Source organism: Puma concolor, chromosome B2 (genome assembly GCF_028749965.1).
Source record: "Puma concolor isolate L17-30 chromosome B2, mPumCon1.1.hap2, whole genome shotgun sequence".
NCBI lineage: Eukaryota > Metazoa > Chordata > Mammalia > Carnivora > Felidae > Puma > Puma concolor.
Genome location: NC_141671.1, coordinates 45,957,095 through 45,984,802, shown reverse-complemented (window position 1 = coordinate 45,984,802; position 27,708 = coordinate 45,957,095). Strand labels below are relative to the sequence as shown.

At 45.3% G+C, this 27,708-nt stretch overlaps 1 protein-coding gene across 1 annotated transcript in view; it reads left to right on the top strand.

The window, feature by feature from the left end:
* Positions 1 to 12,657: 12,657 nt before the first annotated feature.
* The window catches only part of TNFRSF21 (TNF receptor superfamily member 21), a 73,309-nt gene continuing 58,258 nt past the window's right edge, over positions 12,658 to 27,708 (top strand). Inside the window, exon 1 of the mRNA XM_086707027.1 lies at positions 12,658 to 12,964. Coding sequence (XP_086563153.1) covers positions 12,878 to 12,964 — 87 coding nt within the window. The 5' untranslated portion in view covers positions 12,658 to 12,877. The remainder of the gene's footprint in view (positions 12,965 to 27,708) is intronic.

Genomic DNA, 27,708 nt, shown 5'->3' with positions numbered 1-27,708 from the left:
TTTTGATACCATTATAAATGGAATTTTTTTTCCTTAATTCCTCTCTCCGATAGTTTGTTACAGAAATGCAATAGATGTCTGTATATATTTGTGCCCCAGGTTTTAAAATTGTAATTTAAAATTACAGTGGTCAAAATTGAGGACTGAAAAGGTGAAACCAAATATTCATAATAACAATTATAACAAAAACAAAATGTAACTTTTTTGTTTTTGACAGATCTCATGACTCTGGTACATATATATTTTTAAGTTTCTTTTTGAAAGAGAGAGAGAGAGACAGAGTGTGAGCAGGGGAGGGGCAGAGACAGAGGGAGACACAGAATCTGAAACAGGCTTCAGGCTCTGAGCTGTTAGCACAGAGCCTAATGCAGGGCTTGAACTCTGAACGGTGAGATGATGATCTGAGCTGAAGTCGGACACTTAACCGACTGAGCCATCCAGGCACCTGGACTCTGATATATTTCTAAAAAGAGTTCAAAGAGTAGGTTTGCAGGCCTGGGTTCAAGTCTTAATTCTGGAACTTAACAACTGTATAACTTTAGGTACATAGTTACATTTCTTCCTACAGGAGTTTTTCTTGTGTAAATGTGGATAAGAATATGTGGCTTACAAACGCATGGATTAACTAATAGCATATGTCTAGCAAGTTGCCTAACGTGTAGGTAAGGCCCACTCTCACTTCTTTTTAACTTTCCTTCCTCCCTTCCTCTCTCCACCTTTTCTTTCTGATTCTTTAAGGAGCTGTATGACATTCCAAAGATACTTAGAAAGTACAAACATACCAAAAGAATTTAATAAAAATGCTGACATTTTTCTAAGGAAATGTGTCAGCGTTTATAATGAGTGTCATACCAAACTCAAAGCAATAACAAGGAGAGGGAGGAGGAGAAGAAGAAAAGGAAGGAAGGAAAAAAAAGAAAGGAAGGAAGAAAACAAGGCAGGAAAACCCTACATAATTTTTCCTCTTTCCTTCCCCACCACTTTCTTTCTCTCTCCTCCCCTCTCCCCCTTTCAGAATATAAATTCCTGAAGGGCAAGTTTTGCAAATATATTTTTATATCAAGTCAAGTAATGTAGTCCAGAAAAAAGATTAGATATACTGCTAATCTTGAGTTGGTTAAATAAGCAAACGTTTTTCAAGCTTCTGTACAGAAAGCATTGTTCCAGGTACCATGAGATGATACGAAGATGAGCAAGGAAAGTCTCTACTTTCAAGTGGCTTGCACTCTAGCTACATTCACATATAATCTTACGGAAATACAATGACCATAATGCAGTGCAGACATCCATGCATAAAAAGAGACTGAGTTAAAACCAAATCACCTAACTGTCCTTTCTCCCTGTGCTTGAGGTTTTTATAGCTACAGAAGATATGAGGATGTGGGACACAGTTGGCACTTTTGATGCCAGCCCGGGTCCAAGCTACTGCCCTTTCTAGTCTGGTTATTTCAGTAACCTCCTAACTGGTATCCCAGCTCCCCCACGGTCTGTCCTCAGCACAACAGCCAGGCCGATTTGGACAAACACACATCAGATCACGAAACTCTGCTCATGGCTTCTGGATTCACCGGGAAAAAGCCAATGTTTTATCACGGTCTTGTCCCTCTTTTCTCTCTGAGCTCTCTCTAGCAGCTCTGCAACACTTGGCTTTCTCGGGATTCCTCCAGAACAATGGGGACATTCCTGCCAGGGCTACCGCGGGTGTTGCTTCTCCCAGACACCTGCTTGGCTCCCCCCCCCCCTTTGTGTCAGATCTTTATGCAAGTATGGTCTTCCTTGATCACCTCGTTTAGAGATTGCAGTCTTTCTCTGCTCTGCCTTGTCACTATCATACCGTGTAACTATATCAGTATGTTGGAGCTGTGTAACAAAGTACCACAGACTGGCTTAACAACAGAAATTTATTTTCTCACAGTTCTGGAGGCCAGAAGTAAGAGGTCAGGGTGTCCACGGGGTCGGTCGATTCTGAGCTCTCTCTCTCTTTGGCTTTAAATGGCGGCCGTCTCCTGCGTTTACACACAGTCTTCCCTGTGTACGTGTCGTGTCCTCATCTCCTTTTCTTATGAAGACGTAAGTCATGTGGGAGTAGGGCTCACTCCAATGCTTTCATTTTACTTTACATGCCTCTTAAAATACCCCATCTCCAAATATAGTCATGTTCTGAGATACTGGGGATCAGGACTTTAACATATAAGTTGGGGGGAGGGTGGGAGGGACACAATTCAGCCCCTAAAAATAACTTAAGTATTTATTTTTATCTGCTTCTTGGTAAGTTCCAAGAAGGCAGGGGTAAGTGTCTGTTTTGTTTGCTGTCGGTTACCCAGAACTTAGAAAAATCGCCCATAGTGGACGATTAATCAATGTTTGAAATGAATAGATAGTAAAGGTATCGACGAGAAAGTAAAAATCTGAATACTTTGGATATATAATGGCTGGGAGCAATGTACATTGTGAATTTGGAGACCTGTCTTCAGCAAGGGGTCAACCAGTCAGGGAGAGACAGAGCTCAGATTCTTCTCTGATCTCAGCTGATCCTTAGCTGGATAGCACTGCATTTCTCAAACTGTGTCTTTGTCCCTGCCACCAACAGGTGTCCTCCCCAAGGGGCTGGGAAGGACTCTAACGTCATCACTTGGCTATGTGAGCTTGGACCAGTTGCTTGTCTCTCTGGTAATTTGTTTCTTCGTCTGTAAAATATGGTTAAGGATTTTTACCTCATAGGATTCATACGAGATGATATCTGTGAAAATATCTGGCATATAGTATTCCCTCAAGCTAAAGTTGCTGACCCATGACATTTCAAGTTATAACCTTCTCAGAGCTCTACAGAGATAACACTCCATCCCTGAACCCTGCCTCTCCATCCTTCAGTTCCGTCCTCTGCCTTCCATATCCTTCTGTCACAGCTCACTGACAGAAGAATTTGAAAAAGAAGCAAGAGAAATGAGGGTGTGGTTATTTTTTTCATGGCTCGTAAACAGATACATTATTTTTTTTTTTAGGGAAACAATAATTTAATATCTTAACATGAAACTCATTTTTACAATCACTTCAAAGAGAAAAATTGTGTAAGACAGCAACTTAGCAACCAGTACAGTCATTTGCAACCCCTTTATTTTTTTTTATTTTTGAGAGAGACAGACAGACAGAGAGAGAGAGAGAGAGCATGAGTGGGGAAGGGGCAGACAGAGAGAGAGGGAGGGAGACACAGAATCCGAAGCAGGCTCCAGGCTCTGGAGCTGTCAGCACAGAGCCCGACTCGGGGCTGGAATCCACAAACCATGAGATCATGACCTGAGCCGAAGTCCGACGCTCAACCAACTGAGCCACCCAGGCGCCCCTACAACCCTTTACTTTTTAAAATAGTAAAGAGCTCCGTGTTAAAGACAGAGTTTAACTGATTTGTGGACGTGTAAGGAGGATGGGTTTTCAAGTAACACTGTTCATAAATCATTTCTAGAAATAAACTACTTTACAATACAAATGTCCCTTGTGCTCATCATTATGAATTCTTTATGTAGCATTAGTTTTAGTGCTGTGCAGATGGATGGCTGAAAACTGTGCAGTGACAACATTTTTGGTTAAACTAAGCTCTTTAAGTACTTTAGATATTTCAGTGAAATGATTATTTTTCCAAGCACATTCTGGTTGTCCACGTTGCTTGGGAAATGATTTCGGATTCAAGCAAATGACTTCAACTGAGCCTAACGCATAATATATATAGGATGTCCCCATACCTTACTGTGGTTTTAAGATTTAATTGCTGGAAAAACGTATGTGTTACAAACAATAACGAATTGGTTGAAAGTGTTATTTCAATGATTTTACCTTTATGCAATTTGGTGAATTCTGAATAACCACTGCTTTATTTTAATTTTTTTGTGTGTGTTCTGGTCAATGTTTGCCATTTTCAGTTAGGTCCAAAATTCAAATTAAATGTGTATTATTCCAAAGACTAAAAAAGGTAGTCACAGTACAAAGTTTAAAAATGAAACTTCGAAATTTTTTTTGGTTAAGTTTGCAACATAGACTTCTGCAAGCGTTGAAGTTTGAAACTGCACTAAGACCTGTGGGGGGCACTCTCTGCAAGAACCCTCTACCTAGTAAGTGCTGTGAGGAATAAAAGCAAAAAAGATTTAATCAGAAGGGGAAGTTTCCTCTCAAGAAAAAAAAAAAAATCCCTTTCCCTGAGATCAGTTGCTGCATGCAGGGCAGCAAAGACCAATCATCCAGAAAACCCCAAAGGCCTTTGAAGGGGCGAGGCAGGGTGTGTGGGGTGGTGAATTGGAATATGAGATCATATTACCTAAATTTCCATTGCTTAAATGACTCTGGATCCAGTTTTCTCTTGCTGATGAAGTTGTCTGTCCATTTGTCTGAGGCTTTTAATGCTGCCTTTATCATTTATAAAAGCTGAGAGAATGGCTTAAGAGAGGTGTTGCAGTATCTCCTTTTCCAAGGGATCGTCTACAACCAACAACCTACCATTGTGAGAGAATCTGTATATTGGCTGGGCAGGTGAGCTAGGAAGCCACAAGACTTGGGTTCAAATCCTGTCTCCGCCAATGATTGGGTGTGTGACCACAGGCAAATTACAAAACCTCGGGAAGACTCCGTTTGCCCATCTGTGCAAGGGAGATGATGATTCTAATAATACGTACCCCGTTGTATGGATCAAACAAAATAATATACGTGAACGGCTTATATGGTGCCTGGTATATGGTAAATGTTCAATACATGCTGCTGACGGTTAGTGTTACTCTGATTACAGTGCCCCAAACCCTCTCCTTGCTCTCATCATAAATGGAATCAGGTTTCTTCATTTGAAGTTGGCAAAAGGGGAAAGCTGCTGTTTGCTTTGCAAAATGCGTAATTGCAAGGCAAGGTTCTCCGTGTCAAGACGCAGGAAGCCAAAGGGCTGGATGTGAAAAGCAAAATATTTCTTCCCTACGATGTGTAGGTTTTTCCATGCAAAATAACGTGGGGTTCTAAAGACCTTAGAAAGGTTTGGGGAAGGGCAGGGAAGCTGAGAAAAGATGCTGGAAAGGACTCTGTAGAGAGGGCCGGCCCAGAAGCAAGGTGGGAATCTTCAGGACAGAGAAGGCTGCTGGCCTCCTTCTGACTCCCTTGGCTCCCTTTGACAAGCAAGCAGACTTCAGAACAACAGCATTGAATCCAACTTTGTGTGGTGCCGATGATCTTAACCACTACACTGCAGGGCCTCCCTCTCCTGGAAATCTCACTCTTGAGGTCTTCTCAGATGTGCTCCCAGTTGAAATGAATCTTTGCTTCCTATACTCTACTACGGCACTATGTTTGCATCTCACAGAATGCTTAATCGTTTAGTCATTCAGCAAACATGCATCACATCATCTGGGTGCCAGGCCCTAGCTAGGCATTTAAGGCAGAGTGTGAAAATCTGAATGCCATTTGAATGTTTCCAACATCATGTCTCTCAATAATATTGCCAGCCCCTAAAGGCAGAAGTCACCTTCATTCACCATTGTATGACTTACATTGCCTAGCCTAGCACATTGAACATAGTCCTCAGTAAATGTTTGCTGAATTGAATGGAACTAAATAAGAGAGGTGAAATATTAAGGTGAGTCTTGACTGAGATTTCAACTGGTAGAGACTGCATGCAGAGAAAACGGATGACACAAAATCACTTAGGAAAATGCACGGCGTGTGCCAGGAATGATGAAAAGTTTTTATTCTCTATAGCTAAGGGAGTGGCAGAAGATGATGCAGAAAAGGGAGGATGAAGCCATACTGTAGAGACTTTGAAGTCCAAAACGAAATTTTCATGCTTAACTTTTCAATCAATGGGGAACCATTGAGTGTTCTTTGGCAGGAATGATCAAACCTGTGATTTAGGAAGCAAATTTGGCCTTGGTGTGTCAGAGTGTTAGGGGAGATGAGCTAAAGACCAGGAGCCCAGTCATCAAACTAATGAATTCAGCTAAGCAGAGATGTTAACAACTTCAATGAGATTGATTGTAGAGAGAAATGGAAAGACATACAAAGACACGCGAGACTTTGCTAAAGCACAGGTCTTAGCAGCAAAGTAGACGCAAGGGTTGGGAGGTGGGAGAGAGAAGGCAAAGAAAAGGATGACTCAGGGATGGTTTGGGAATCCAGAGCTGTGGATGAGAAAAATGTGGTGCCACTAAAACAAAACAAAACAAACCAACAAAAAACAGCCGCCCAGTCCTTGCAAAAAAGAGGTGTTGGTTGATTTAGGAAAGAAATGGAGGAGAAGTGTACGGGTTTTCTTTATTTGTTTATGTGTTTATTTACTTATTGGTTTACATATTTAAGGATGAAGGTCTCTGGATATTATAGGGATGGGAAAACCAGAAAAGAGAGATTTTCTAGAGGCAGGGCGAGAAGGAGTTGTGATTTTAGAGGCAGAAGCAGTGAAGTCAAGATCCTAAAAGGAAGCGTCAGCCTAGCCAAGGACAGGTGCTTCAAGCACTGAAATGGAAGTAAAGAAAGAAAAGGAAGGGAGGGTAGAGAATGATTCAGGCTTGGGAAGAAGGGAGCAGAGGAAGCTCACATTACATCAAGGTGATCTGATGAGGGCCAAGGGGCCCAGGTGGGAAAGAGAAGATTGGAGGGAAACAGAAGTAAAAGAAAAAAGGCTGATTGCCACCGAGTGGTGAGGACCAAGCCAGAGAATGTCCACCGTAACTACTGAGTCACTGAGCGGATGAAAGGTCCATCAGAGGAAGCAAGTGAGGAAAGGGGAGAAGCCAATGGCTTGAAAATTGCCAACTTGGACGAGCATGTTGAACGTGAACCCTGAACAGAAGCTAGTTGGGCTCCACGCTTCTCGCACCCCTCCCTGCATCTGCTTCGACTTCCTCCTCCCCCAGTCCTCTCTTCGTCAATCTTCTCTGCCTTCTGATTTTAAAGAACTTGAACCCCTCTGGGCCAGGAGAAAGTATGCTACGGGAGCCAATTAGAATCCTAGTAGTAGAAAGAATCATAAATGATTACTTAGTTCATATTTACCAGTTTGCACACCAGGAAGCTTAAACAAACCCAAACAGATGCAGAGGAATGCAGTGAATTGTCCAAATTCGCACAGCTGGCTACTGCCAGAGCCAAGACCAGAAATCAGAAGTCCCGTTGCACCTTTCTTTTTTTTTTTTTTTTAATTTCTTTTTAACGTTTTATTTATTTTTGGGACAGAGAGAGACAGCATGAACAGGGGAGGGCGAGAGAGAGAGGGAGACACAGAATCCAAAACAGGCTCCAGGCTCTGAGCTGTCAGCACAGAGCCCGATGCGGGGCTTGAACTCACGGACCGCGAGATCATGACCTGAGCCGAAGTCGACCACTTAACCGACTGAGCCACCCAGGCGTCCCCCGTTGCACCTTTCTTGACACCACTTTGCATCCTAACAGAGTAAGCAATTTTTCTATTTGTCCCAACCCCAAATTCTAATGTGTCTAGGAAGAAATATTACACTTTCCAGCTTTTCTGTTGTTAGAATAGTTTATAAAATACTGTCCTCTCAAAAGGGAACTGGAGAAGAGGAGTGGATTTATTGAGTACAAACGAAAGGACAGGCACTGTGCTGGGAATTTTACATATTTTATTCCATTTATTCCTCATATCACCACTGTGAGATAGTTCTCACGTCTTACACATGGAGAAGCTCACACAGGTTAAGGGACTTTCTCATACCCACCCAGTTAGTAAGTGGTGTAACAGAGATCTGATCCCATTATCTGGTCACTCCTCAAACCCACTGTCTTTCAATTAAACTATTAAATGTTAAATATAAAAATATAAATATATCATACGTGAAATTATTATATAAAATTACATAATGATATATTGATAAATACATAAGTTAAAAAATTAAGTATTATATATAAAATTATTAAACTTTCTCATCAACTCTCACATGAAGTGAAAAATTATTTAGGGCCCTGAGTGAAAAAGCTTATGGCAAAATGAAAACATTATGGATGGGGAACCCTAAAGTGCATGGATGATGGGCATTTCAAGGTGAGCCCCACTATTCCCAGCTCTACAGATTCTCTCCTTCGGGGAAGGGAACTAATTTAGTCACCTCCCTGCTCTTCGGAGTGAGACAAAGGTGTCGTCCCTTCAAAGGGCTGTCTATTTTATTTTCCAAATCATCCCTCTCTTATCCTCCAAGAGACAAGGAAGCTTCTGGAACTGTGCCTGCTTTGCAATTCTATTCCCATTTGATCTTATCCAAGAGTGCCTTCTTTGTAGAATGTCACCATGGAGACTTGATCAAACTCATGCTCATGCACTTAATCTTGCAATCTGTTGCTGAATGGCTGATATTCCTTCTTAGGCCAAAGCACAGCAAGTTCGTAAATGAATTTTTGAAGGAAACAGAGCCTGCGGACAATATGTTTAACCCAAGTGTGGGATGCGGCCCTTTAGTAATACACAAGATTAAACCTGTTGTTGAATAACACAACTCAAGATGTTTAAATTAAGGCTTGGAAAAAGGACAATCTGGTATGTTAACTCCTCTGCTGCTTGTCAAATTTTTCCAAGTTTGTTTCGCTCAACACATATTTACTGAGGCAGGTAAATACCTTGAACCTTGACCATGGAGATATGAAGATGATTAAGATATCAACTTTGGCCCCAAAGAGCTCAATATCTGGCTGGGGACACAGAGAAGTAAGCTAACTATATAATGTCATACATGCTATAACAAAGCTGCCTGGGGAAAAAAAAAATGAAAGGAAGGAATAACTAAATCTTTCAAATGAAGGTAGAGAAGGTGAAAAGAGGACATTACAGAAGGCTTCTTAGATGAAGTACCGTTTGAGGTTGGTCTTAAAGAGTGGATTCACAGGAATTCAAAAGCGGAGGGCGGGGAAATGAAAACACCACCTAACAAAGGTCTGGAAGAATCACAGGGACAAGGTAGTCAGGAAACACAATGATCTAATGGGATTAGTATGTAGACCTTGGGATTTGCAGGGACTGGTAGCATCGGGGATGGAAATCTGAGCTGGATATAGGACGTAAAGGCTCTGTGTGCCATATTTGTGCCTGTTTACTCAATGTTGTAGCAGTGGTGACAGTTGAATCATAAGCGGAGTTCAGAATATGAATGGTTTTATTAGGACTCTGAACTTCAAATTGAGCCTAATGAGGGTTCTTTGTTGGGCTTTTGGCAAGGGAAGGGCATGATCGGATTTGGGTTCTACCAAGCTCCTTTTCCTTAGGGTGTGAAGAAGAGATTTATTGCAGAACCGAGGGGGTCCAGGCAAAACTAGAGGCAGAGAGGCAATCAGGAGGTTTGCATAACCCCCTAGGCAAGAGGCAGAAGGTTTACAGAGGAGGAGCAAGGGGGAAATTTTCCATGTGGAACCAGATCAGACTTGACTGAGATAGGATTAGCAGGTTTTAGTGAAGTTTGAAGGGGAGGGGTGATGAATAAGTTCTAGCCAATGGGAATGTTTTTCAGAAGACACACGGGACAATTCTGCTTCGCTGAAATGTGAGACACGTGCACGCTTAGGAGCGCTGTAGGCTGGGAAAGGTCAGCTCTTACTGTGGGCAGCCGCGTGACCCCTGCAGTAGGTGTGCATCTGTAATGGGGGTACAAAGCAATCTTTACCACCCACACCTGCTATACTATTATTTCTCCTGGAGACTGTGAACGCCTCAGACAGGATCACTTAGTATTGTTTTTGCAGTACCCAACAGGCCTGACACAGAACAGATACTTGATACATGTTGCAATGAAACAATCTTGCTGTTGCTTAGACAAGTTTCCTGCTCTTTCTCTGAGCCTGGCTTCCTTGGATTCTTGTACCTTCCACGTGCTCACACCTATTCCTGTCAATTCCTGCCTTTCCTTCACCGAGGATCAGCTCAGGATATTGGCCATACACTACTCAGGATGCGGCCCACTTCTATTTTCATTATAAAAACTGGGTGCTTGCATTTTTGGGCAAGCTCACCTTTTTGAAAACTGGAATTTTATTAGAACCGCCCCAAGTGTGCAGGATAAATAACAGTTTAAGGCAAAACTCGAGGCAAGATGGTAGTTTTGGTGATTTCTCCAGCGTCCAAATATATAATCCGGATTTAGCTAGCAAGACAAAGAAAATGGAAAAAAATATATGGGAGGATAGAAGAAGCAGATTGACTGGAAATGTGCTAACAGAGGGAAAAGAATCAACAATGATTTTGAAACTGGAAGCCTAGAAGAAATGTGTAGCAATGGCAGAAATGTGAAAAAAAGCCCAAAGCTGGGAGGTGTATAAGGAGATGGGAGTTGGAGTGTGATGTGGCAGAAATATGACAAAGCTAATCCTTATGGGTTACTGGATTTCCATCCTTTCCCAGAAAATAAACATATCTGAGTGACCATACTGAAAATGTGGCAATGAGTTAATCAATAGTTGAAGAATTTTTACGAAGTGAAATGAGATCATTCATATATTTTAATTCAAAGTAATAGTTTCACACCCCACTTAGATTCAAATTATCCATAATCCACTTATGACTCCTGTAGAGGGACATTTACTTAAATGTTAGTAGAAAACAGGATTGAGTGAAGTTTTCATCCCTCAAAATGGATATTTCATTTCAACTTGATGTGATCAATACCACACCGGGGAAATGGTAAAATTTGTGAGTGGTGAAATCATAATTCAAACTTCTTTTAAGAAGAGAGACAGTTAAGACAGGACTCCTTACACCTGCATAGTAACCCAAAACCTAAACCCGAAATTTGCCCAAGTTCACGAAGCAAATCAATCAGCTCCGGCTTTGAGCAAGGTAGGTTTAGTTGTGAGGAGTTAAATGAACTAGCTAACAAACAAGGGCTGTCACTCTCACCCATCCACCCCCATTTTTTTACACCCATGTAACTTTTTAAAAAAACATGATGATATTGACCAGTCCTTTGAGTTTTTAAAGAAATAGTTGAAACCGTTATATATGGAGACACAATAAATAACCCTCACTCTCTTGAACTTCTGGAAATAGCTAGAGACATTCAAATCCAAACATTACCCTCTCCCCAAACTACATATTGAGTGGTAATATTTTCTACACGTTCTTTTAATTTCACCAGAGGTTACACATTATGGTCCCCCCCTTTAATATTTATGGATAATCCTTTTCTTTACCGACAGATGTCTGAAATAAGAGATTGGAATGAATCTATCTATCTATCTATCTATCTATCTATCTATCTATCTATCTATCATCTTCCAAGCAAGCACAGAACAATGGGCAAAGCACAAATATGTCAATCAAAAAATGAATAGTTCACACCTCTGTTTTAATAGGTTATCTTCAGGGGTACTGGGTGAGTCTTGAAGCAGGTGACTGAGAAAGTGTGTACCTTGAACTAGAAGGGGTCAAGGAAAGCTAGAACAAGCCCAGCACCACAGGGCTGACAAATGAGGACGACAGAGTGAAAGTGGCAGGTTCAATACAGTATTCTATGAGCAGTCAGTATCTAGACGATGGACACCATGGTACCAGACAAGGCGGTCACAGTCAGGGGACGGACTCCCTCCAAAGAAAGGGATGCTGGGTCGTATCTCACATTCAGAAATGTAGATGTTAACTATCCAAGATAACGCTCTGGCTGTTCCTACTTCTGAAGCACTGTGCTAACTAACTTCCTTTCTACCCGCCCACAACGGCATTTGAAACTCAACTACAAAATGTTAACACTTTTTTTTTGGGGGGGGGGGGCGGGAAGAAATGTTTTTCATCTCGGTGATAATCTGATTCAAAACACTGGATCCTTTAATTAGAAAGATGCACCTGCCCACACATCTCAAGGATTTCCAAGGCCTCACAAAGACCACCCACGGACCCAACTCCACAGACTCTGAGTCTGGAACTCTTAGTCTGGGTTTCCTCAACTGTGCTCATCAGCCCAGAGGTTTTCGGAGTTTGCTCCAGAGTAAAATGACCTGGCGAACCTTTAAAAATCCCAATGCTCGGGCCACACCCCATTTTCGATTAAATCAGAATCTCTGGGGTGGGATCAGGCATGCATACGTGTGTTTTTAACTCTTCAGGTGATTCGAAAACGCAGCCAGGTTTGAGAACCAACTCACTGGTATATTTTTGACACGCAGATCATCTACGTGTTCTAGGGTGCTTGGCTGTTTTTAATCACTGCGTCAAAAGCCACAGATGGGCGCCTGTCGCAGAAATAATTTACTTAGAATCGTCTTAGAAAAAACAAGTAAATTTGGGCCAGGGGTGGGCATACCTTCGCCGCGGTTTCCCCGGGTCAAAAAGCAGATGCAGTTCGTTCAGCCACCGCCAAGGGGCACCCTCTCCCTCCCCGCTCGACCTGGAACGCCTTCCCGGTGCTGATCGCACAAAGAGCCCGGCCTCCTCCCGGGTGACATCACAAAGGGCCGATCCCCCGCCCCTTCGGCGCCACCACGTGTGTCCCCGCGCCCGGCGGCCACCCGACTCAGTCCCTCACCGGCCGGTCTGGGCAGCGGTGGAGGGTGGTTGGCAGTGGCTGGAGGCTTCGCTATGGGAAGTTGTTCCTTTGCTCTCTCGCGCCCAGCCCTCCTCCCTGGTTCTCCGCAGCCGCTGTCGGAGGAGAGCACGGGGAGGCGCGGGCTGCAGCCGCCGCTGCCTCTCCCCGCCCGGGCGGCCGCGCGGCTGGGCAGGTGCTGAGCGCCCCCGGAGCCTCCCTCGCCGCCTCCCTCCTCTGCCCGGCTGCCCGGCTGCCGCAGTGCACATGGGGTGTTGGAGGTAGATGGGCTCCCGGTCCGGGAGGCGGCGGTGGATGCGGCGCTGGGCAGAAGCAGCCGCCGACTCCAGCTGCCAGGGGGCCACGCGCCCCGGGCGCCTCTGCGAGCCCCGGGCTCAGCCATGGGGACCTCCGCGAACAGCAGCACCGCCCTCGCCTCCTGCAGCCGCGTCGCTAGAGCTACGATGATCGCGGGCTCCTTTCTCCTGGTGAGCGCGCGGGGAGACCGGGGGCGGCGGGCGCGCGGGAGCCCAAGGCGCCGCGCTCCGGGAGCGGGGCGGGTCCCCGGGCCGGGGCTGCGGGGGGCGCGGGGTCCGCCCGGATGGGTGGGGGTGGGGGTGGGGGTGGCGGAGCGTGCAGGCCGAGGGGAAGGTACCCGGGTCGTCTGGGGGAGCCACCGGGCTCAGCCGGGACTCTGGAATGAAGGCGAACTGTTTTCCTCGCGGTCTGGCTGCGCTGGAGGAGGCGCTAGAGGTGGCCCCCCGGCTTCCTGCGCATTTCGGGGCTTTTCCCGCACCTCGGTCCCCATGTGCCCCCTACCCCCTCCACACACCGGCACAGGCACCGGCCGCTGAGCCCTCCGCGTGGCGTGGGGCGGGGGCTGCGTGGCGGGGCGCCGGGGGCGGCGGCCGCCGCTGTGCTGCAGCTGCAGTGTCGTGTCGGGATGCTACCGCAGTGGGAGAGCGGTTCCGGTGCGCCCCGGCCGCCGGAGACCTAGGTGCGTCCGCGCGGTGCCTTCCCGAGCGGCGCGCCGGCCGCCCCTCCCCCACCTCTCCTCCGCGCCTCGGGTGGGTCGCAGTTTCTGCGTGCCAAAAAAAGGACCCTTAGACCCGCTGTCGGGCGCCTCCGAAGCGCCGGCTCCCAGCCAGCCAGCTCGCTGCCACTTGAGTGGGGGGAGGGGGAGAGACCCACATAAAGGAAGATGAATTGCTCCAGCCTTTCCTATCGCTCGCTTACCTGCGGCCAGGCAGGTGACCCTGCAAAGGGGAGCAGGTTCGTTCTTCACCCGAGCCGCATTCAGCCTCCAGGGCGTGCCCTGGACCTAGTCCTCCTTCGCTTACCTGGTCAAAGCCTGAAATCACCCCTTGACCTAAAACTTATCCTCAACTTCCCCAGATCCCTTCCCCTTTCCAAATGTTAGAAGGGAGGGGGCGAGTCAGGTGGAAGAAAAATTGAGATCAAGCCCTTGAGCCACCATAAGCTTCCCATGCCTGTCTTTTTGTCTCTGGAGGGAGGACAGAGATTCTTAGCTGAAACCCAAACAAAAACAAAAGACAAGAGCCTATTTTCATGGCTGGGCTGTGTAAGGGAAAGGCAGGCTCGCTGTCTCCTTCCCGAAAAGGGCTTAATGGCTGGTTAGCCAAGATCTCTTAGATCCCAGGGCATTGCAGTTGCTATGGCCTGGGAATTCATCCTACAGACGCTCTGGTTCCCTGTGTGAGTGTAGGTCTTAAGGGGAAAAGAGAAAAGTTTGGTGCTGTTAGCATTTATAATGAGGCAAGTCCCAGTCTCCTTTCAGCGTCTTTTCTGCCCATTAATAGTAATGGCAAAGTCAAGATCTGTATCCTTGAAACAAGTGGGAGGGATGCTGAGCATAAGGGGGTGGGGATGGGTGTCTCTTCAAGCAGTGGACCTGGGTTGACAGTGTTGGTGTGGAGAGAAACCCATCGCGGCCCATGGGAACACTGACCCTAACATCAGTGGAGTTACATCAGTCCTTGAATTTCTCCATGCTCCTCTACCCACCACATGCCTGTTGGTCCCTCTGACATATCTGATTATTACATGCCGCACACAGTCCTTGCCTCGGTTAAATCCTGAGTCCGTGTGATATTTCATTCATTTTACATTTGAGCATGAGATAGGTGTTTAAAGGAAGGTCTCCACATAATGAAAGTGTCTCCACTGCTTTGACCATCAGAGAAAGAACCATGCTCCTTTTCTGAAATCGTTAAACTCAGTTTATCTAAAAATCGTGCCCTGGATTTGCAACGAAAGACCTGAGAATTCAAGTGTAGCTGTCTTTTTTAAAAATGAGATTTATAGGGGGGCTTAGAGGCTATCTCAGGCTGTTAACTCAAGTGAGAGTCCTTATTTTCCTGGCAACTAATTTCAGTCCATGAAATGGCTTGGGGTTGACCCAGTTGTCCTGAGGGTGACCGAGAGGGTGTACCAGGGGTCACCAGGGATTTTGCTCTAACACCCAACGAGGTGATGTGTTTTATTTTTTTCCCATCCCCACTCTGCAAGCCCAGTCCTCAGGATAGGCATTGCTAATGTGTAAAATGATGATCTCATGATATTGGTATAGGATTATTTATCCCTTTGGAGTTCTTAGCCATGTGAAAATGGCAGACACAAGGCACTGGAGCCCAGCGAACCATGGCAGGTGCCCAGAACACTCGTGGGGGAAGTGGGGAAGTTAGTGTTCTACCCACATATTGCAGTTAGATTAAAAAGGAGTGCACTCAATAAAATATTCTTTTTATTATGGCTTTCAGTTACTCTAGTTTTTCAAATATCTTCTTTTTATGACTATAATTGTTATTGTCATCATTTAAAAAAATTTTTTCTGGGCGCCTGGGTGGCTCAGTCGGTTAAGCGGCCGACTTCAGCTCAGGTCACGATCTCGAGGTCCGTGAGTTCGAGCCCCGCGTCGGGCTCTGGGCTGATGGCTCAGAGCCTGGACCCTGTTTCCGATTCTGTGTCTCCCTCTCTCTCTGCCCCTCCCCCGTTCATGCTCTGTCTCTCTCTGTCTCAAAAATAAATAAAACATTAAAAAAAAATTAAAAAAAAATTTTTTTTGTAATGTTTGTTTTTGAGAGAGAGACAGAGCGTGAGTGTGGGAGGGGTAGAGAGAGAGGGAGACAGAATTCTGAACCAGACTCCAGGCTCTGAGCTGTCAGCACAGAGCCCGACGCGGGGCTCGAACTCATGAGCTGTGAGATCATGACCTGAGCTGAAGTCAGCAGCCCAAATGACTGAGCCACCCAGGCACCCCATTATTGTCATCATTTTTGACACTGTTTTTTCGGGATGACAGGCTAACTGTATGAAAATCTCATATCTCTTTAATAAGCTTTAAAAAAAACTTATGATACCTACATAACGTACAATATCACATATATATATAAGTCACATATATATATAAAGTCAGGTGCTTTATATACCGTATCTCATTTACTCCCAACATCTCTGCAAAGCAGGTGGTGTTATGCTTATTTTACAGATGAGGAAACCTAGGGCTGCAAAAACTTCATTGGTTTGTGCTGGGCCACACAGCCCGTTAGTGATGGCACTCGGGCCGGGACCCAGCAGCGCCTGACTCCTCGGCTCGTACTCTTGCTCACTCCTGTGCCACTTTACCCATTTCACAACTCCAGATTGCTAGACGATGAAGTGTAGCAACCGAAGGCTCACCGGAGGAAAGTTGAGACTGGTGGTTTGGTTTGTTGCAGAGTATTAATGAGGAATGTAAACCAGAAACTGAGAGATGAAATGTTATGTGTTCCAGGCCGAAAGTCTGGAGAGACGTGAGGCTTTGAAGTTTGTGCCGTTGTTAAGGAATGCCCTACAAGGGCATGCCCAGTAGGTAGGACACACTCACAGGGGTCTCCTGCTCTCAGGGAGCTTGCTTTGACCGGAAAGATAGAATGTTGGCAGGGAGGCAGTCAGAAGAGAAGGGAACCGTAATGGATAAGGAAATGAGGCCTGAAGTTTTGGAAACTGCTATTCTGATCATATTACGAATTCCAGATAGAGGGGCGTTCGTTCTAGGAGCCTGTCCAGCCGTGTGCCGGCCTAGAAAGTACCAAGTAATGCCAGGGTCATTGAGACTGGATGTCTAGCTTCGTGTCACCTCCTGCCCTGCGCTTATTGAAGTTAATCATCTAGCTTCTTGGCACTTGACTTTGCCTATTGGGCTAGGCATGCCTGGAGTGGTCTGGTGGGGCCTGAAGTCCTGAAGCACTTGATGGCAAGTTCAAGTAGAACTCTGAATCAGAGCTGGTATTATATCCAAAAGATTTTCTCCTTTCTTTAATATAACTTCCAAATCGTAGAGTGGGAAAGTGGCAAGGGAAAGCTGGAGGGAAGACAAGAGCCTAGATTAGGGGAATCGATTTCCTTTCCATGTTAGCAAACCTACTCTGAGCACCTGCTCTGAGAGAGGCGCTGTACTAGGCAGTGGGAACCCAGGGATGAGTTAGGATTTGGATCTTGCTCCTCAGGCACGGTTTCTGTGGTATGTAAAATGCACATGGCTATCAGTAGGGCTGATATGGAGTCCGTGGATGAATGTACTCAAAGTAATACACAACGTGTGGTTGATGTTAAAATCTTTAGACTACTTTAAGTGACTTTGGCTTGTTTAGTTTGAAAGCCAGCAGAAGAAAAACCTTGCCAGGTCTCAGAATAACCTACATTAGCACTGGTAGGGGAAGTGACTTATAATCGGAAGAATAGGGAGGGCCGACTTGTACTGGAACGCAGGATTTCTGACTTACCCCGTGAATCTCCCATCCCCCTTGTCAAAATGTGTAGAATAGGATCAAGCTTTCTCAATCTGCACTGTTTCCAAAGGCATATGGCTGAATCTGCCTCAGGTTCAGTCCAAAACAAACAGACAAAAATCTACTGTAAAATAAAATACACGGGCAAACCAGATCAGCAAGAAAAAAATTCCTTGTGGAAAGTACACTACCTTAAGTTAAAGGAAAAAAACCTGAGACTAAATAGACACAGATCACCAACTGGCGAAATTATACGTGTTTTAGTGTGGCTAAATTTGCACAAAGGCTACCGAGCTGGATGTGGTCCAAACAGTTAATGCCCTCTTTTCCAGGACAGGTTGAAGAAGGTGACTTTCTCCAGGTATGTCTTATTGGATAGAGGCAAGTAGGCGTGGCTTAAGGGGCTCTCTAACAGGTGATCTGTGTACTTTCTGCACTGTAGATCCGAATGTGGAGACATCCCACTTCAACTCTGCCTTTGAGTCCATCTGTGAAAGTGAGGGGTGAAAGTGAGTCTTTGGTGACTCCATTGACAAGCTGCAAATTGGTTTTGTACTCCACCCGCTCTTTATAACGCATAATTGGCTTGGGTAAACCTGATCAATCGATCGATTGATTGACTGATGCCAGGAAATAGTCAGATCGCCAGACTATTTAGGAGCAAGTATGAATTGAGTGACTTATCACTGCATAAATGGCAACGTCTATTTTCCAGTAAGCACTAAATGCTGTTGACCCTCTTCCCCCCCAAACAGGCCTGGCAAATTCTGCTGAGGCCAAGTCACTGGCAACTTCCTGGAAAACTCAGATGCTTCTGCTCTGTGACTGGAGGAGCCTAGGGTATGTCATCGCCTTTGGGCATGTGCCCAATGACCATTTGAAGCAGATTCAGTCCGGGCCATCAGGCACAGATATGTGTGTTTGATGGAATGAAAACAGAAGCCTTAATAGGAGTCAACTTGTTCCCCCAAATTGGATCCGTGTTTAGCATTAGCAGGACACTGGGCTTTGTTGCTGCCGGGGTAGCAGCTGCTGAGCTTTGATTCTTTAGGAACTGGGGAGGGGGGCTAGATCATGAATAAATACTGGCTTTGTCCGAGTGTTTGTATTTGTCAAGTACCAAAAAATAAACAAGAGTCTGAAGTTAGCTTCTCTGCTGCCACCTGGCTTTCCTACCACCTCCCGTTTCCTGGCCTGAGTCCAGGGGAGAGGAACCCCGGGCAGAGGTATAACCAGGGAGGAGCTTGGCAGGTGTCAGTGAGTGTGTCCTAACCTTGGGGCTGCAGACAGGTGAGGCTCACTGATATTCAGGCTGTTGATTCAAACCCGTGGTTTCACGGATATTTACGCTTTTGACCTCACTCTTCCTGAGGGGTGGAGAGTCCTCCTGGAATGGTCCATTCTCCCTGGATTCTGGCTGTCCCCCCCCCCCCCCCCCCCCCCGCCCTGATCAGCATCCCGGCCTTGTAGAGACCGATGCTTGCAGTGGAGGGAAAGTTTGCTCCAAGGGAGCTCAAGCAGGGTGAGAGTGGGCCGGGTGTAGGTGGGTAGTCAGGACACTGACCTCTATAGCCCCATCTCCTCTTTAGAAGATTTGGAAATTATGGGGGCGCCTCCGTGGCTCAGTCAGTTAAGCATCCAGCTTCGGCTTAGTTCACGATCTCACGTGGTTTGTGTTTGGGCTCCACATCGGGCTCTGTGCTGACAGCTCAGAGCCTGAAGCCTTCTTTGGATTCTGTATCTCCTTCTCCCTCTGTCCCTCCCCCATTCATTCCCTTTCTCTCTCTCTCAAAAATAAATAAACATTAAACAAAATTTAGGAGATTTGGAAATTCTGTCTAAGGCTTTGTTGCAAAGTAAAGAACAAAAGGAAAACAACAGAGAAGTAAGGGGGCTTTGTAAGCTACATCATAGCAGGGGCTCTTTCCCCGATCTTATATCATTTTCCATTTGCCTTTTCACCACCAGAACTGCTTGGTGGGTCATCCGCTTGGAGCTGTATGCAGATCTGTTTTGGGAGAAGGAACCTGAGTTTAATGGATTTAGGAGGCAGGAAAGGCTTGCATCCGTGAGTCCCAGAATCAAATGAGAGCAGCTGTGGATTCAAGAAGGCTTCTGCACCGAGAGCCCAGAGAGGAGGAATGTTAATGGCTGTTCATATTAATCACTGATGTGGATATTACTAAGCTCCTGTTTATTGACATTACCATTGACATCGTGTTGAATACCTTCTACAAATGATCTCAGTATATCTTACAAGTCTGTGATGTAGTAGCATTAGCCCCATATTATAAGTAAGGGATTGAGGTGTGAGAGAAGTTATGGTCAAGCAATTGGCAAGTGGCAGAGAGAATATTCCCATCTAGGCCATTGTGGCTTCGTACACAATGCTTTCTCGGCCAAGTTGTGGGTAGGGAACAAGTAACCTTCGGTTATTGGAATTTTGTTTCTCGTTAAGGGAATGATTTTACTTGAGAGTCGAACATTTCCCTTTCTCCCTGGCAAGCCATTCCGCCCTGTGATGGCACTAGGAAGTTTAGCCAGAACAGCTGATTATAAAGTAAGAGCAACCTGTGTGTGTGTGTGTGTGTGTGTGTGTGTGGACTGAAAGCGGACGGACGATGGTGCCATGGTTAGGATGGAAAGATATTCTTGCAAATTGAAATGTTATAACTAGGGAATGGATGCTTTGCTTTCCTACGCCTTGGGTCATTTTGACAAATATTTGCTTAGTGAGTAACGGTGTGACAGGGGTTCTGCTTAGCAAGTAGTTTTAACTCACTTTTCCGGAGAACTTGAGGACCTGGTAGGGTTTTCTTCGCTGCCAGCCTGGTTATTTGTGTAGGATTAGTGCATGGGTTTGCCTCATCTGTTAGTAGTATTTACTTCAGTAACTTTGCAGGTCTCTTAGAAACTGGTTGAACTCCATGATCTGCACGATCCCGTAAGTCATGTGTTTGTGTGTGGTTTCTGACACTCACTTTTAGCATTCTCTTAAGCGGGCTTTTAAACATATCTCTTCCTAGATTGTAGATGCTGAGTAGACTAAAGAAAGGCCAAGGATGAGGAGAAGTTTAACCATTGGTTCTGGGAAAGAGGTTGGGATTCTGGTTTCTCAAAGAACTCTTGAGACAAGACCATTATTTGATTTCATCCTAGGTACGGCCAAGTTGGCTTCACCAGGATTAAGAGAAATGGGCCGGGGAGGGAGGAAAAGATTCAAAGGCAAATGGTAACAGGTTTCCAGAATAATTTAACTGGTTATCATTCACTTTTTGCTCTTCCTTTACTTCTAGGAGTCCAGGATCTCGCTCTAAACTAACCATTCATTCTAGACAGGCTGGAGGGTAGTTGGGTCTTGAGCTGCATCTCAACACTTTGAGCTACAACTGAAGGGTATTTGAGTTATTAACAAAGGACATTTTAAACTTAGGCGAATCGGCAGACTTGAGGAACCAAGTGGGTATGGATTTCTCTTCCCAATTCATTTTTCTTCTCTGATATACACACATTTACGAGTCGTTAAAACTGATGTATACATGCTTGCTTGTATTCTGCTTTCCTTTATGCATCTATCTTATCTGACAGAGACATTTTCCTTCATTTAATAAATATTTACGGCGCCTTGCTAAATTGCACTGCAAAATGTCAGGCATTGCTAGACTTTGGGTGTAACAGTAAAAGGCCTTTCGTGGCCTCTTACTCCTTCCCTTTTGGAGTTCATAGTTTATTAGGGAAGACAGGAAGGGCGATGTCCTGAAAGAGCACAAGGAAGAGGATGCCAGTGAGAGGGAACAGCATGTAGAAGGGTCCAGAGGTAGGAAGGAGTCTACATGTTCAGAGTGTAGGCAGAACGCCATTGCAGTTGGTGCTCAGCGAGTACGGGCAAAGGGAGTGTGGGCTGAGGTTGAAGAGGCAGGCAGGGGTCAGGTTGGACAAGCCCTTTAAAGATGTGAACGTGTCAGGGTGTCGCTGGGCATACAGTTGTAAGCAACCTTGTAATATGATTTTAATGAGATTTCGTAAAAAAAATTTTAATGTTTATTTTTGAGAGAGAGAGAGAATAAGTGGAGGAGGGGCAGAGAGAGAGGGAGACACAGAATCTGAAGCAGGCTCCAGGCTCTGTGCTGTCAGCGCAGAGCCCGATGAGAGGCTTGAACTCACGAGCCATGAGATCATGACCTGAGCTGAAGTCAATTGCTAAACCAGGCGCCCCTTAATGAGATTTCTTTTAAAGATCACTCTGGCGGTTCTGTGGAGTAAGGCTTAGAAAGGGGACCTGTAGGGGCGCCTGGGTGGCTCAGTTGGTTCGGTGTCCGACTTCGGCTCAGGTCATGATCTCACAGCTCGTGGGTTCAAGCCCCGTGTCGGGTTCTGTGCTGACAGCTCGGAGGCTGGAGCCTGGAGCCTGCTTTGGATTCTGTGTCTCCCTCTCTCTCTCTGCCCCTCCCCTGCTCATGCTCTGTGTCTCTCTCTCTCTCTCTCAAAAATAAATAAACATAAAAAAAAAAGAAAGAAAGAAAAAGAAAGAAAGAAAGAGGACCTGGAGATACAGGAGGGCCAGTTGGATTCTTTTGCAGTTAGTTCAGGGGAAAGACTATGGTTCTGGGGTCGTGGCAGGGAAGATGGGGATTACTAGCTAGATTTGAAAGATTTTGGAGAGGGTTTACTGACCATGAGATGTGAGGGGGCAGGAACTGAAGGAAAGCATGACAGCTTTCACTCGGTCATCAAGCCGGACTCCCTGGTTCCTGAGTGGAGTCTTTGGTGGTCTGACTACTTTGAAGGGGAAAGCTGGGGGAGGGGTGGCTGGGCTCGGGAACCCAAAGTTTGGATGTGTGTTGGTCAGTTTGAGGTGCCTGTGGTTCATGCAGTTCAAGCCTTCCCGCCTGCCATTTTTAAATAGCCGTCTCTCCTCCGGTTGGCCATGTGTTGAGCCACCCTGCCGTTGGTGGACGCTTGGGTTATTGGCATTGCTCTGCAAGCGAGCAGCACTGATGAAGTTGTCTCTCTACAGACCAACTGCTCTTTTTCCTTTTGGGTTGTTCCCAAAAGTGAGGTATATTTGGGGTGTATTCCCCAAAGTGGATTGCTGGGTCACGGGAAATGAATGAACCGTTTTATGGCTCTAGCTGCATACTGCCAGATTGTCTTTAGAAAGACTGAATTAATTTAAAGTGCCACCAGGAACTATAAATGTGCCTTCTAGCCCACAAGGCTGCCAACATTGGAGTTTATCATTTTAATTTATTTATGCGGCTTTAATATAGATATGTAAGGGTCCTTGGTTGCCCACGTTTACATTTCGGTGATTGCTAGGATGTCATAAGTTTATCCATGTGATAATTACCTTTGTAATTAATTACTCATGTTGTCCTCTGTCTCAGCTGTTGGGTGGAATTTATGTTAACCTCATTTGCATTCATTCGTTACATTTTTGGTTATAAGCTTTTGTTAGCTGTGTGTGGCACACATTTTTATGTTCTACTTTTAACATTATATTTAATAACAAAAATTGAGGTGAGTAAATTCTTAAACCCCCTCTTTTTTGTGTCCGAGAGTGTCTTTGGTTGTCATTGGTTTTGTTTTAATAGTCAGAAATGGATCTCTTTACAGTCGGGCTCAACCGACTATTCTGACGGCTTTGAATTTTATGCTTGATCTTTTTAACGTCAGGTTAGCTGACTTTTCTGGTCTCGAGCAGCACGTTGGTGGTGGAAACTGCGTCAGTGTGTTCTGCGGGGTGTTCATCCATCTTGCATGAGTAAAGGATTGTATGGCCAGTTCCCAAAAAAGTTTGGGAAATGCCGGATTCAGCGAAGTCACTATTTTCTGCAGACCTCCTGCGGAGCCTCCTGGAGCCACAACAGGCTAATATGAATTGTGCCTCTGGGAGGGCTGCCATCAGGAGTATTTCCTAAACTTTTAGGCCAGGGGTTGGTACACTTTATCTGTAAAGAGCTAGATAGTGTTTTTTTGGCTTTGAGGGGCATGTGGTCTCTGTGGAAACCGCTCAACTCTGCTTTTGTGCTTTGAAAGCAGCTCTGGGCAATACCTAAAAGAATGGGCGTGGCTGTGTTCCAATAAACCTGGATTTGTGGACACTGAAATTTGAATTTCAAATTTTCATGTGTCACAAAATTTTATTCGTCTTTTGATTCTCACCCCAGCCACCCACCCCCACCCCCACGCCCCTACGCCCGCAACTATTTAAAATGTAAAAATCATTCTTAGCTCGTGGGCTATAAAAAAGCAGGGGACTGGGCTATAAAAAAGCAGGAGACTGGCGGGAGTTTCTTCCCCGTGTTTCAGACCCGAGAGCATGAGCATCCTGTTGGACCAGGTCAGGGAAACTCATTCTGGGACATGCTTGCTGAAATTCTGCTGCTCCATCTGTCTGAAGTACACTTTATTGAAAGTAAATCCTTTCTCCTCTCTTGTGTTTTCTCGTTTGCTATGTATTGTTTACACGTTAAACCTTTTTTCAAGTGTCAGTTGGCCCTTGTTTGTCTCTTAACTCCTCACCGTGCACTCTGTATTTTGTTTTCTGTTTTTTGCTTTTTGTAGCATGCTCCAAGGCTAGTAGGGAATGTTTTAGGATTACAGCTTTCTAAAATCTGGTATCTTTTTAAAATTAAAAAAAATTTTTTTTGTTACGTTTTATTTATTTATTTTGAGAGAGAGAGAGAGAGAGAGAGCATCAGCAGGGCAGGGGCAGAGAGAGGGAGAGAGAGAATCCCAAGGAGGCTCCATGCTGTCAGTGTGGAGCCCAATGTGGGATTCAAACTCCCGAACCTTGAGATCTTGACTTGAGCCGAAATCAAGAGTCGGACGCTTAACCGACTGAGCCACCCAGGCGCCTCTAAAATCTGGTGTCTTTGATGCACTTCTCAGGAACTGGACATTTGCATTTTAATTGGGGTGTTTTAGGAGACTGTCTAATCCCAAGGCAATGAAGCTACCATATAGTAATGTGATAAGCAGAAGGAGTGATGATTAAAATAACTACAATATCCGGGGGGCTGACTTGTGTCTCGCGTGTTACACCTGCTTTATCTGTATTAACAATGAATCCTGAAAACAGTCTTGGGAGAGTAGTTCTCCCCATTATACCGATGGGGACACGGAGACACAGGTTGGGTCACTCGCCAAGATCCTACAGCCGGGACCTGGTGGAGTCAGCCTGCAGGGCACACGCCAGGCTAAAATAGGTCTTGTTTATGCTCTCCTGCCGGGACCGTTGCCCTGGCTGGCGTTGTTAGTGTTGCCTTGGTTTATATGAGGATTCTATAAATGCTCAGGGAGCGCAGAAAAGTGTTTCCCCTAAACCTTGACCACTGTCTTGTTTATAATGTGGCTTCCCCATGTAGGTGAGGGTCCTGGCCCACGGAATTAGCCACTGGCCTAGATGGAAGGAGCTGAAATCTGTGGTCCAAGGACTCAGTGCTGGGTGCGGGCACTCCTCTGCATTGCAGGTTCCAGGCCAGACAGCATCTGGGTTAAGTTGTGCCTGTGTTTTTCCTTTTCCCAGTATGCCCTGAGCTCGCCTCCTTCCAGCCCTGGAGTCAGCACATTCTAGCCTCGGTGTTTCTTTATATTCGCCGACGTTAACAGCAGCCCTAGCAACAGAAGACCTTTTTAAGGCAGCGTAGATAATAGGGAATGCAAGAAGCTGACCAAATTTATATAACATACCTGGGAACAGATCTGTGTTTTGTGGAAGCTTTGTCCTTGCAGCTTTCCTCTTCATACCGTTCTTTTTCCCCTTCAAATTTGGAGAATTCCCAGCAATGTCTGCTTCTTATAAATTTGATGTGACTCTCATAATAAAATGGTCAGAAATTCTGGGGGTGCCTAGCTCTGCCTGGCTTTTGCCTTTTGAGCATCATTTGGCAGGCTTTATGGTCACCATCTCAGGAATAACTTGCTTGCCTTGTCTTTGTTAGAATATCACAGTAACTGAGATCCCTCTTAAAATAATAGTTTGACGTGCCATTAAACATTTTCTCTAGCAAACTCAAAAGCAGTCTTCCTGCTTGCCAATTGTGAATAGGCAGAAGTCTGTCACTGCCTTGAGCTTACTCATTTTCCATGAAAAATTACTGGAATTTGATCCAGAGCAAGAATGGCATAAATACATTGTACAGGTAAACCGCAGGGGATTTTCTTTCCCGTTTGTTTGAAGGATGAGGTCATGGGATAAGACTTGTTCAAGATTTATAAACATCAGCAATCTGACCTATGTTTGCACATCTGGGTGCTTCTGGTCCTCAGTCTCATCCCAGTGCCCTAGAGGAGAAGTGACAACAGGACCGGTGTGATGTGGGCCACCAAGGTGAGTGTGGCAGCCTTGGGGGCCTTTACAGCTGGTCATTTTGGAGCTGCCTCTTTCCTCTTTTGCAATTTGGTTTATCCTGGGGTTTGCCTTTTGGCTACTCATTAAGCATTTATAGCACTCCCACATCCTGTACGGTGAGGGTTGGTACACTGACATTTGGTTATTTATCCATTATGGCCGGTGAAATCAGCATCCCGGATAAATGAAAATTTCCCAAGAACTGAAGTTTCGACTAGGGTGGAACATAAATAGTTTCTGAAGAATAATCTCATTATACCTCTCACAAATCCAAGTCTCACATTACTGTGATTTTTTTTTTTTTTTTTTTTTTATAAAAGGAAGAGGGATGTTTTAAATTCTTTATGACATCTGGTTGTCCTCGCAAGCGCCCCGCCCAACGTAATTCTTGTACATCAGGCATGGTTCTGTTAAAACGGTGATGTGTCCTTAGTGTCTTTGGAGGTGAAACAGACTGTGTGCCCGCCCACCGAAGGCTGCCAGACTTGGATTCTGATGGCTACATTGTGGAGGCCTTTTGGTTTTCTCACGTTGGCTCTCATACCTGTGCTCCAGCAGCCGCTTCTGTACCATCACACTGTAATTTGTTGCTTCTAATTGTTTGTGGTCTGCACATCCACTCATTGAGTCAATAAACACTCGTCAGGTATGTCATGAATCGGGTACAGGCCTTGAGGGCTTGCGTTAGCATCGGTATGTGAAACAGACTCTATCCTTGTCCTCATGGAGCTTGTCCAGGTGGGAAGGCACACCTAAACTTGACAGATGTACCACTGCAAAATTATGGGTTTCATAGGAAAAAAGGGGAGGGGACAACGTGAAACCTGATTTAAGTTAGGAAGAGAAGGGCAGGGATGATATTGCAGAGGAAGTCCGATCTCTGTGAAAGATTTTGCATTTCATCCTAAGTCGTATGTGAAGCCACTGAGGTTTTTTTTTTTTTTTTTAAGTTTGTATATATCTGAGAGAGAGAGAGAGAGAGAGAGCATGAGCAGGGGAGGGGCAGAGAGAGAGAGGGAGACAGAGAGTCCCAAGCAGGCTCTGCACTGTCATCGCAGAGCCTGATGCGGGGCTCGATCTCACGAACTGTGAGATCGTGACCTGAGCCAAAACCAAGAGTTGGCTGCTTAACTGACTGAGCTACCAGGCACCCCTCGAAGCTATTGAGTTTTAAGCAGGGGATAAATGGATCAGATTTGGTGTGTGTGTCAACAAAGGAAGCCAAGAACTCAATACTGATTGTTAGACTGAGAGAAGGTCTGAGGGTTCCTATGAGTGGGCTCCAGGTCCCTGCATTTTTTGACATTTCCTTTGACTTCTCAGACCAGGTATTAGTTGGCTTTTTTCCTGTAAAAGGCCAGATAGTAAATATTTTTAAGTTTGTGGGTCATCTGGTCTCTTGGAATTATCCGGCTCTGCTGTTGTAGTTGAAAGCTGCTATAGGCAATACCTAAATGAATGGCTGCATTGCAGTAAAACTTATTTACAAGAGTAAGTAGCATGTGCGATTTAGTTCGCTGACCCCTGGCTCAGAGGTTGCTTTGTTTATGATTTCCATGGTCGTCATTATTGAAGTGGTTCAGCAAGGAAGGAAATGCAATCCATGTGGCTGTCCCTGGCCTTGAGCTGCTTATAATCATTATGGGAAGATAAATATATACACTTATGAGGCCATCAACAAACATTACCAGCAAGATGTAATTAGTCACCTGAAATGAAGACTAGAAACAGGAAATGTGATGAAGAGCTTGCTCATCTGCTTGGAATCCTAGACATAGGAGTAATTGTAAAGCCTTCGTGGAGGAGGTGGAACTTGACCTATAGCCGCAGACAGAGTTGAATATGATCTTGAAGGTTAGAGTTGAATAGGATCTAGTACAACGTACCTAATTTGACACACACGTGAGGCAAGGTGCAACTGATCTTAAGGCATAACCTGGACAAAAACTCGTCTTCTGTTTTCTAAACCTTAGTGCACATATCCTTTCTTATTCAGGTCTGGTCTTCCCACAGGCTGACAATACTTATATAGTAGATTCATTTTAATAGGGAGTGTGAGTGGGGGGAGGGGCAGGGGAGAGACAGA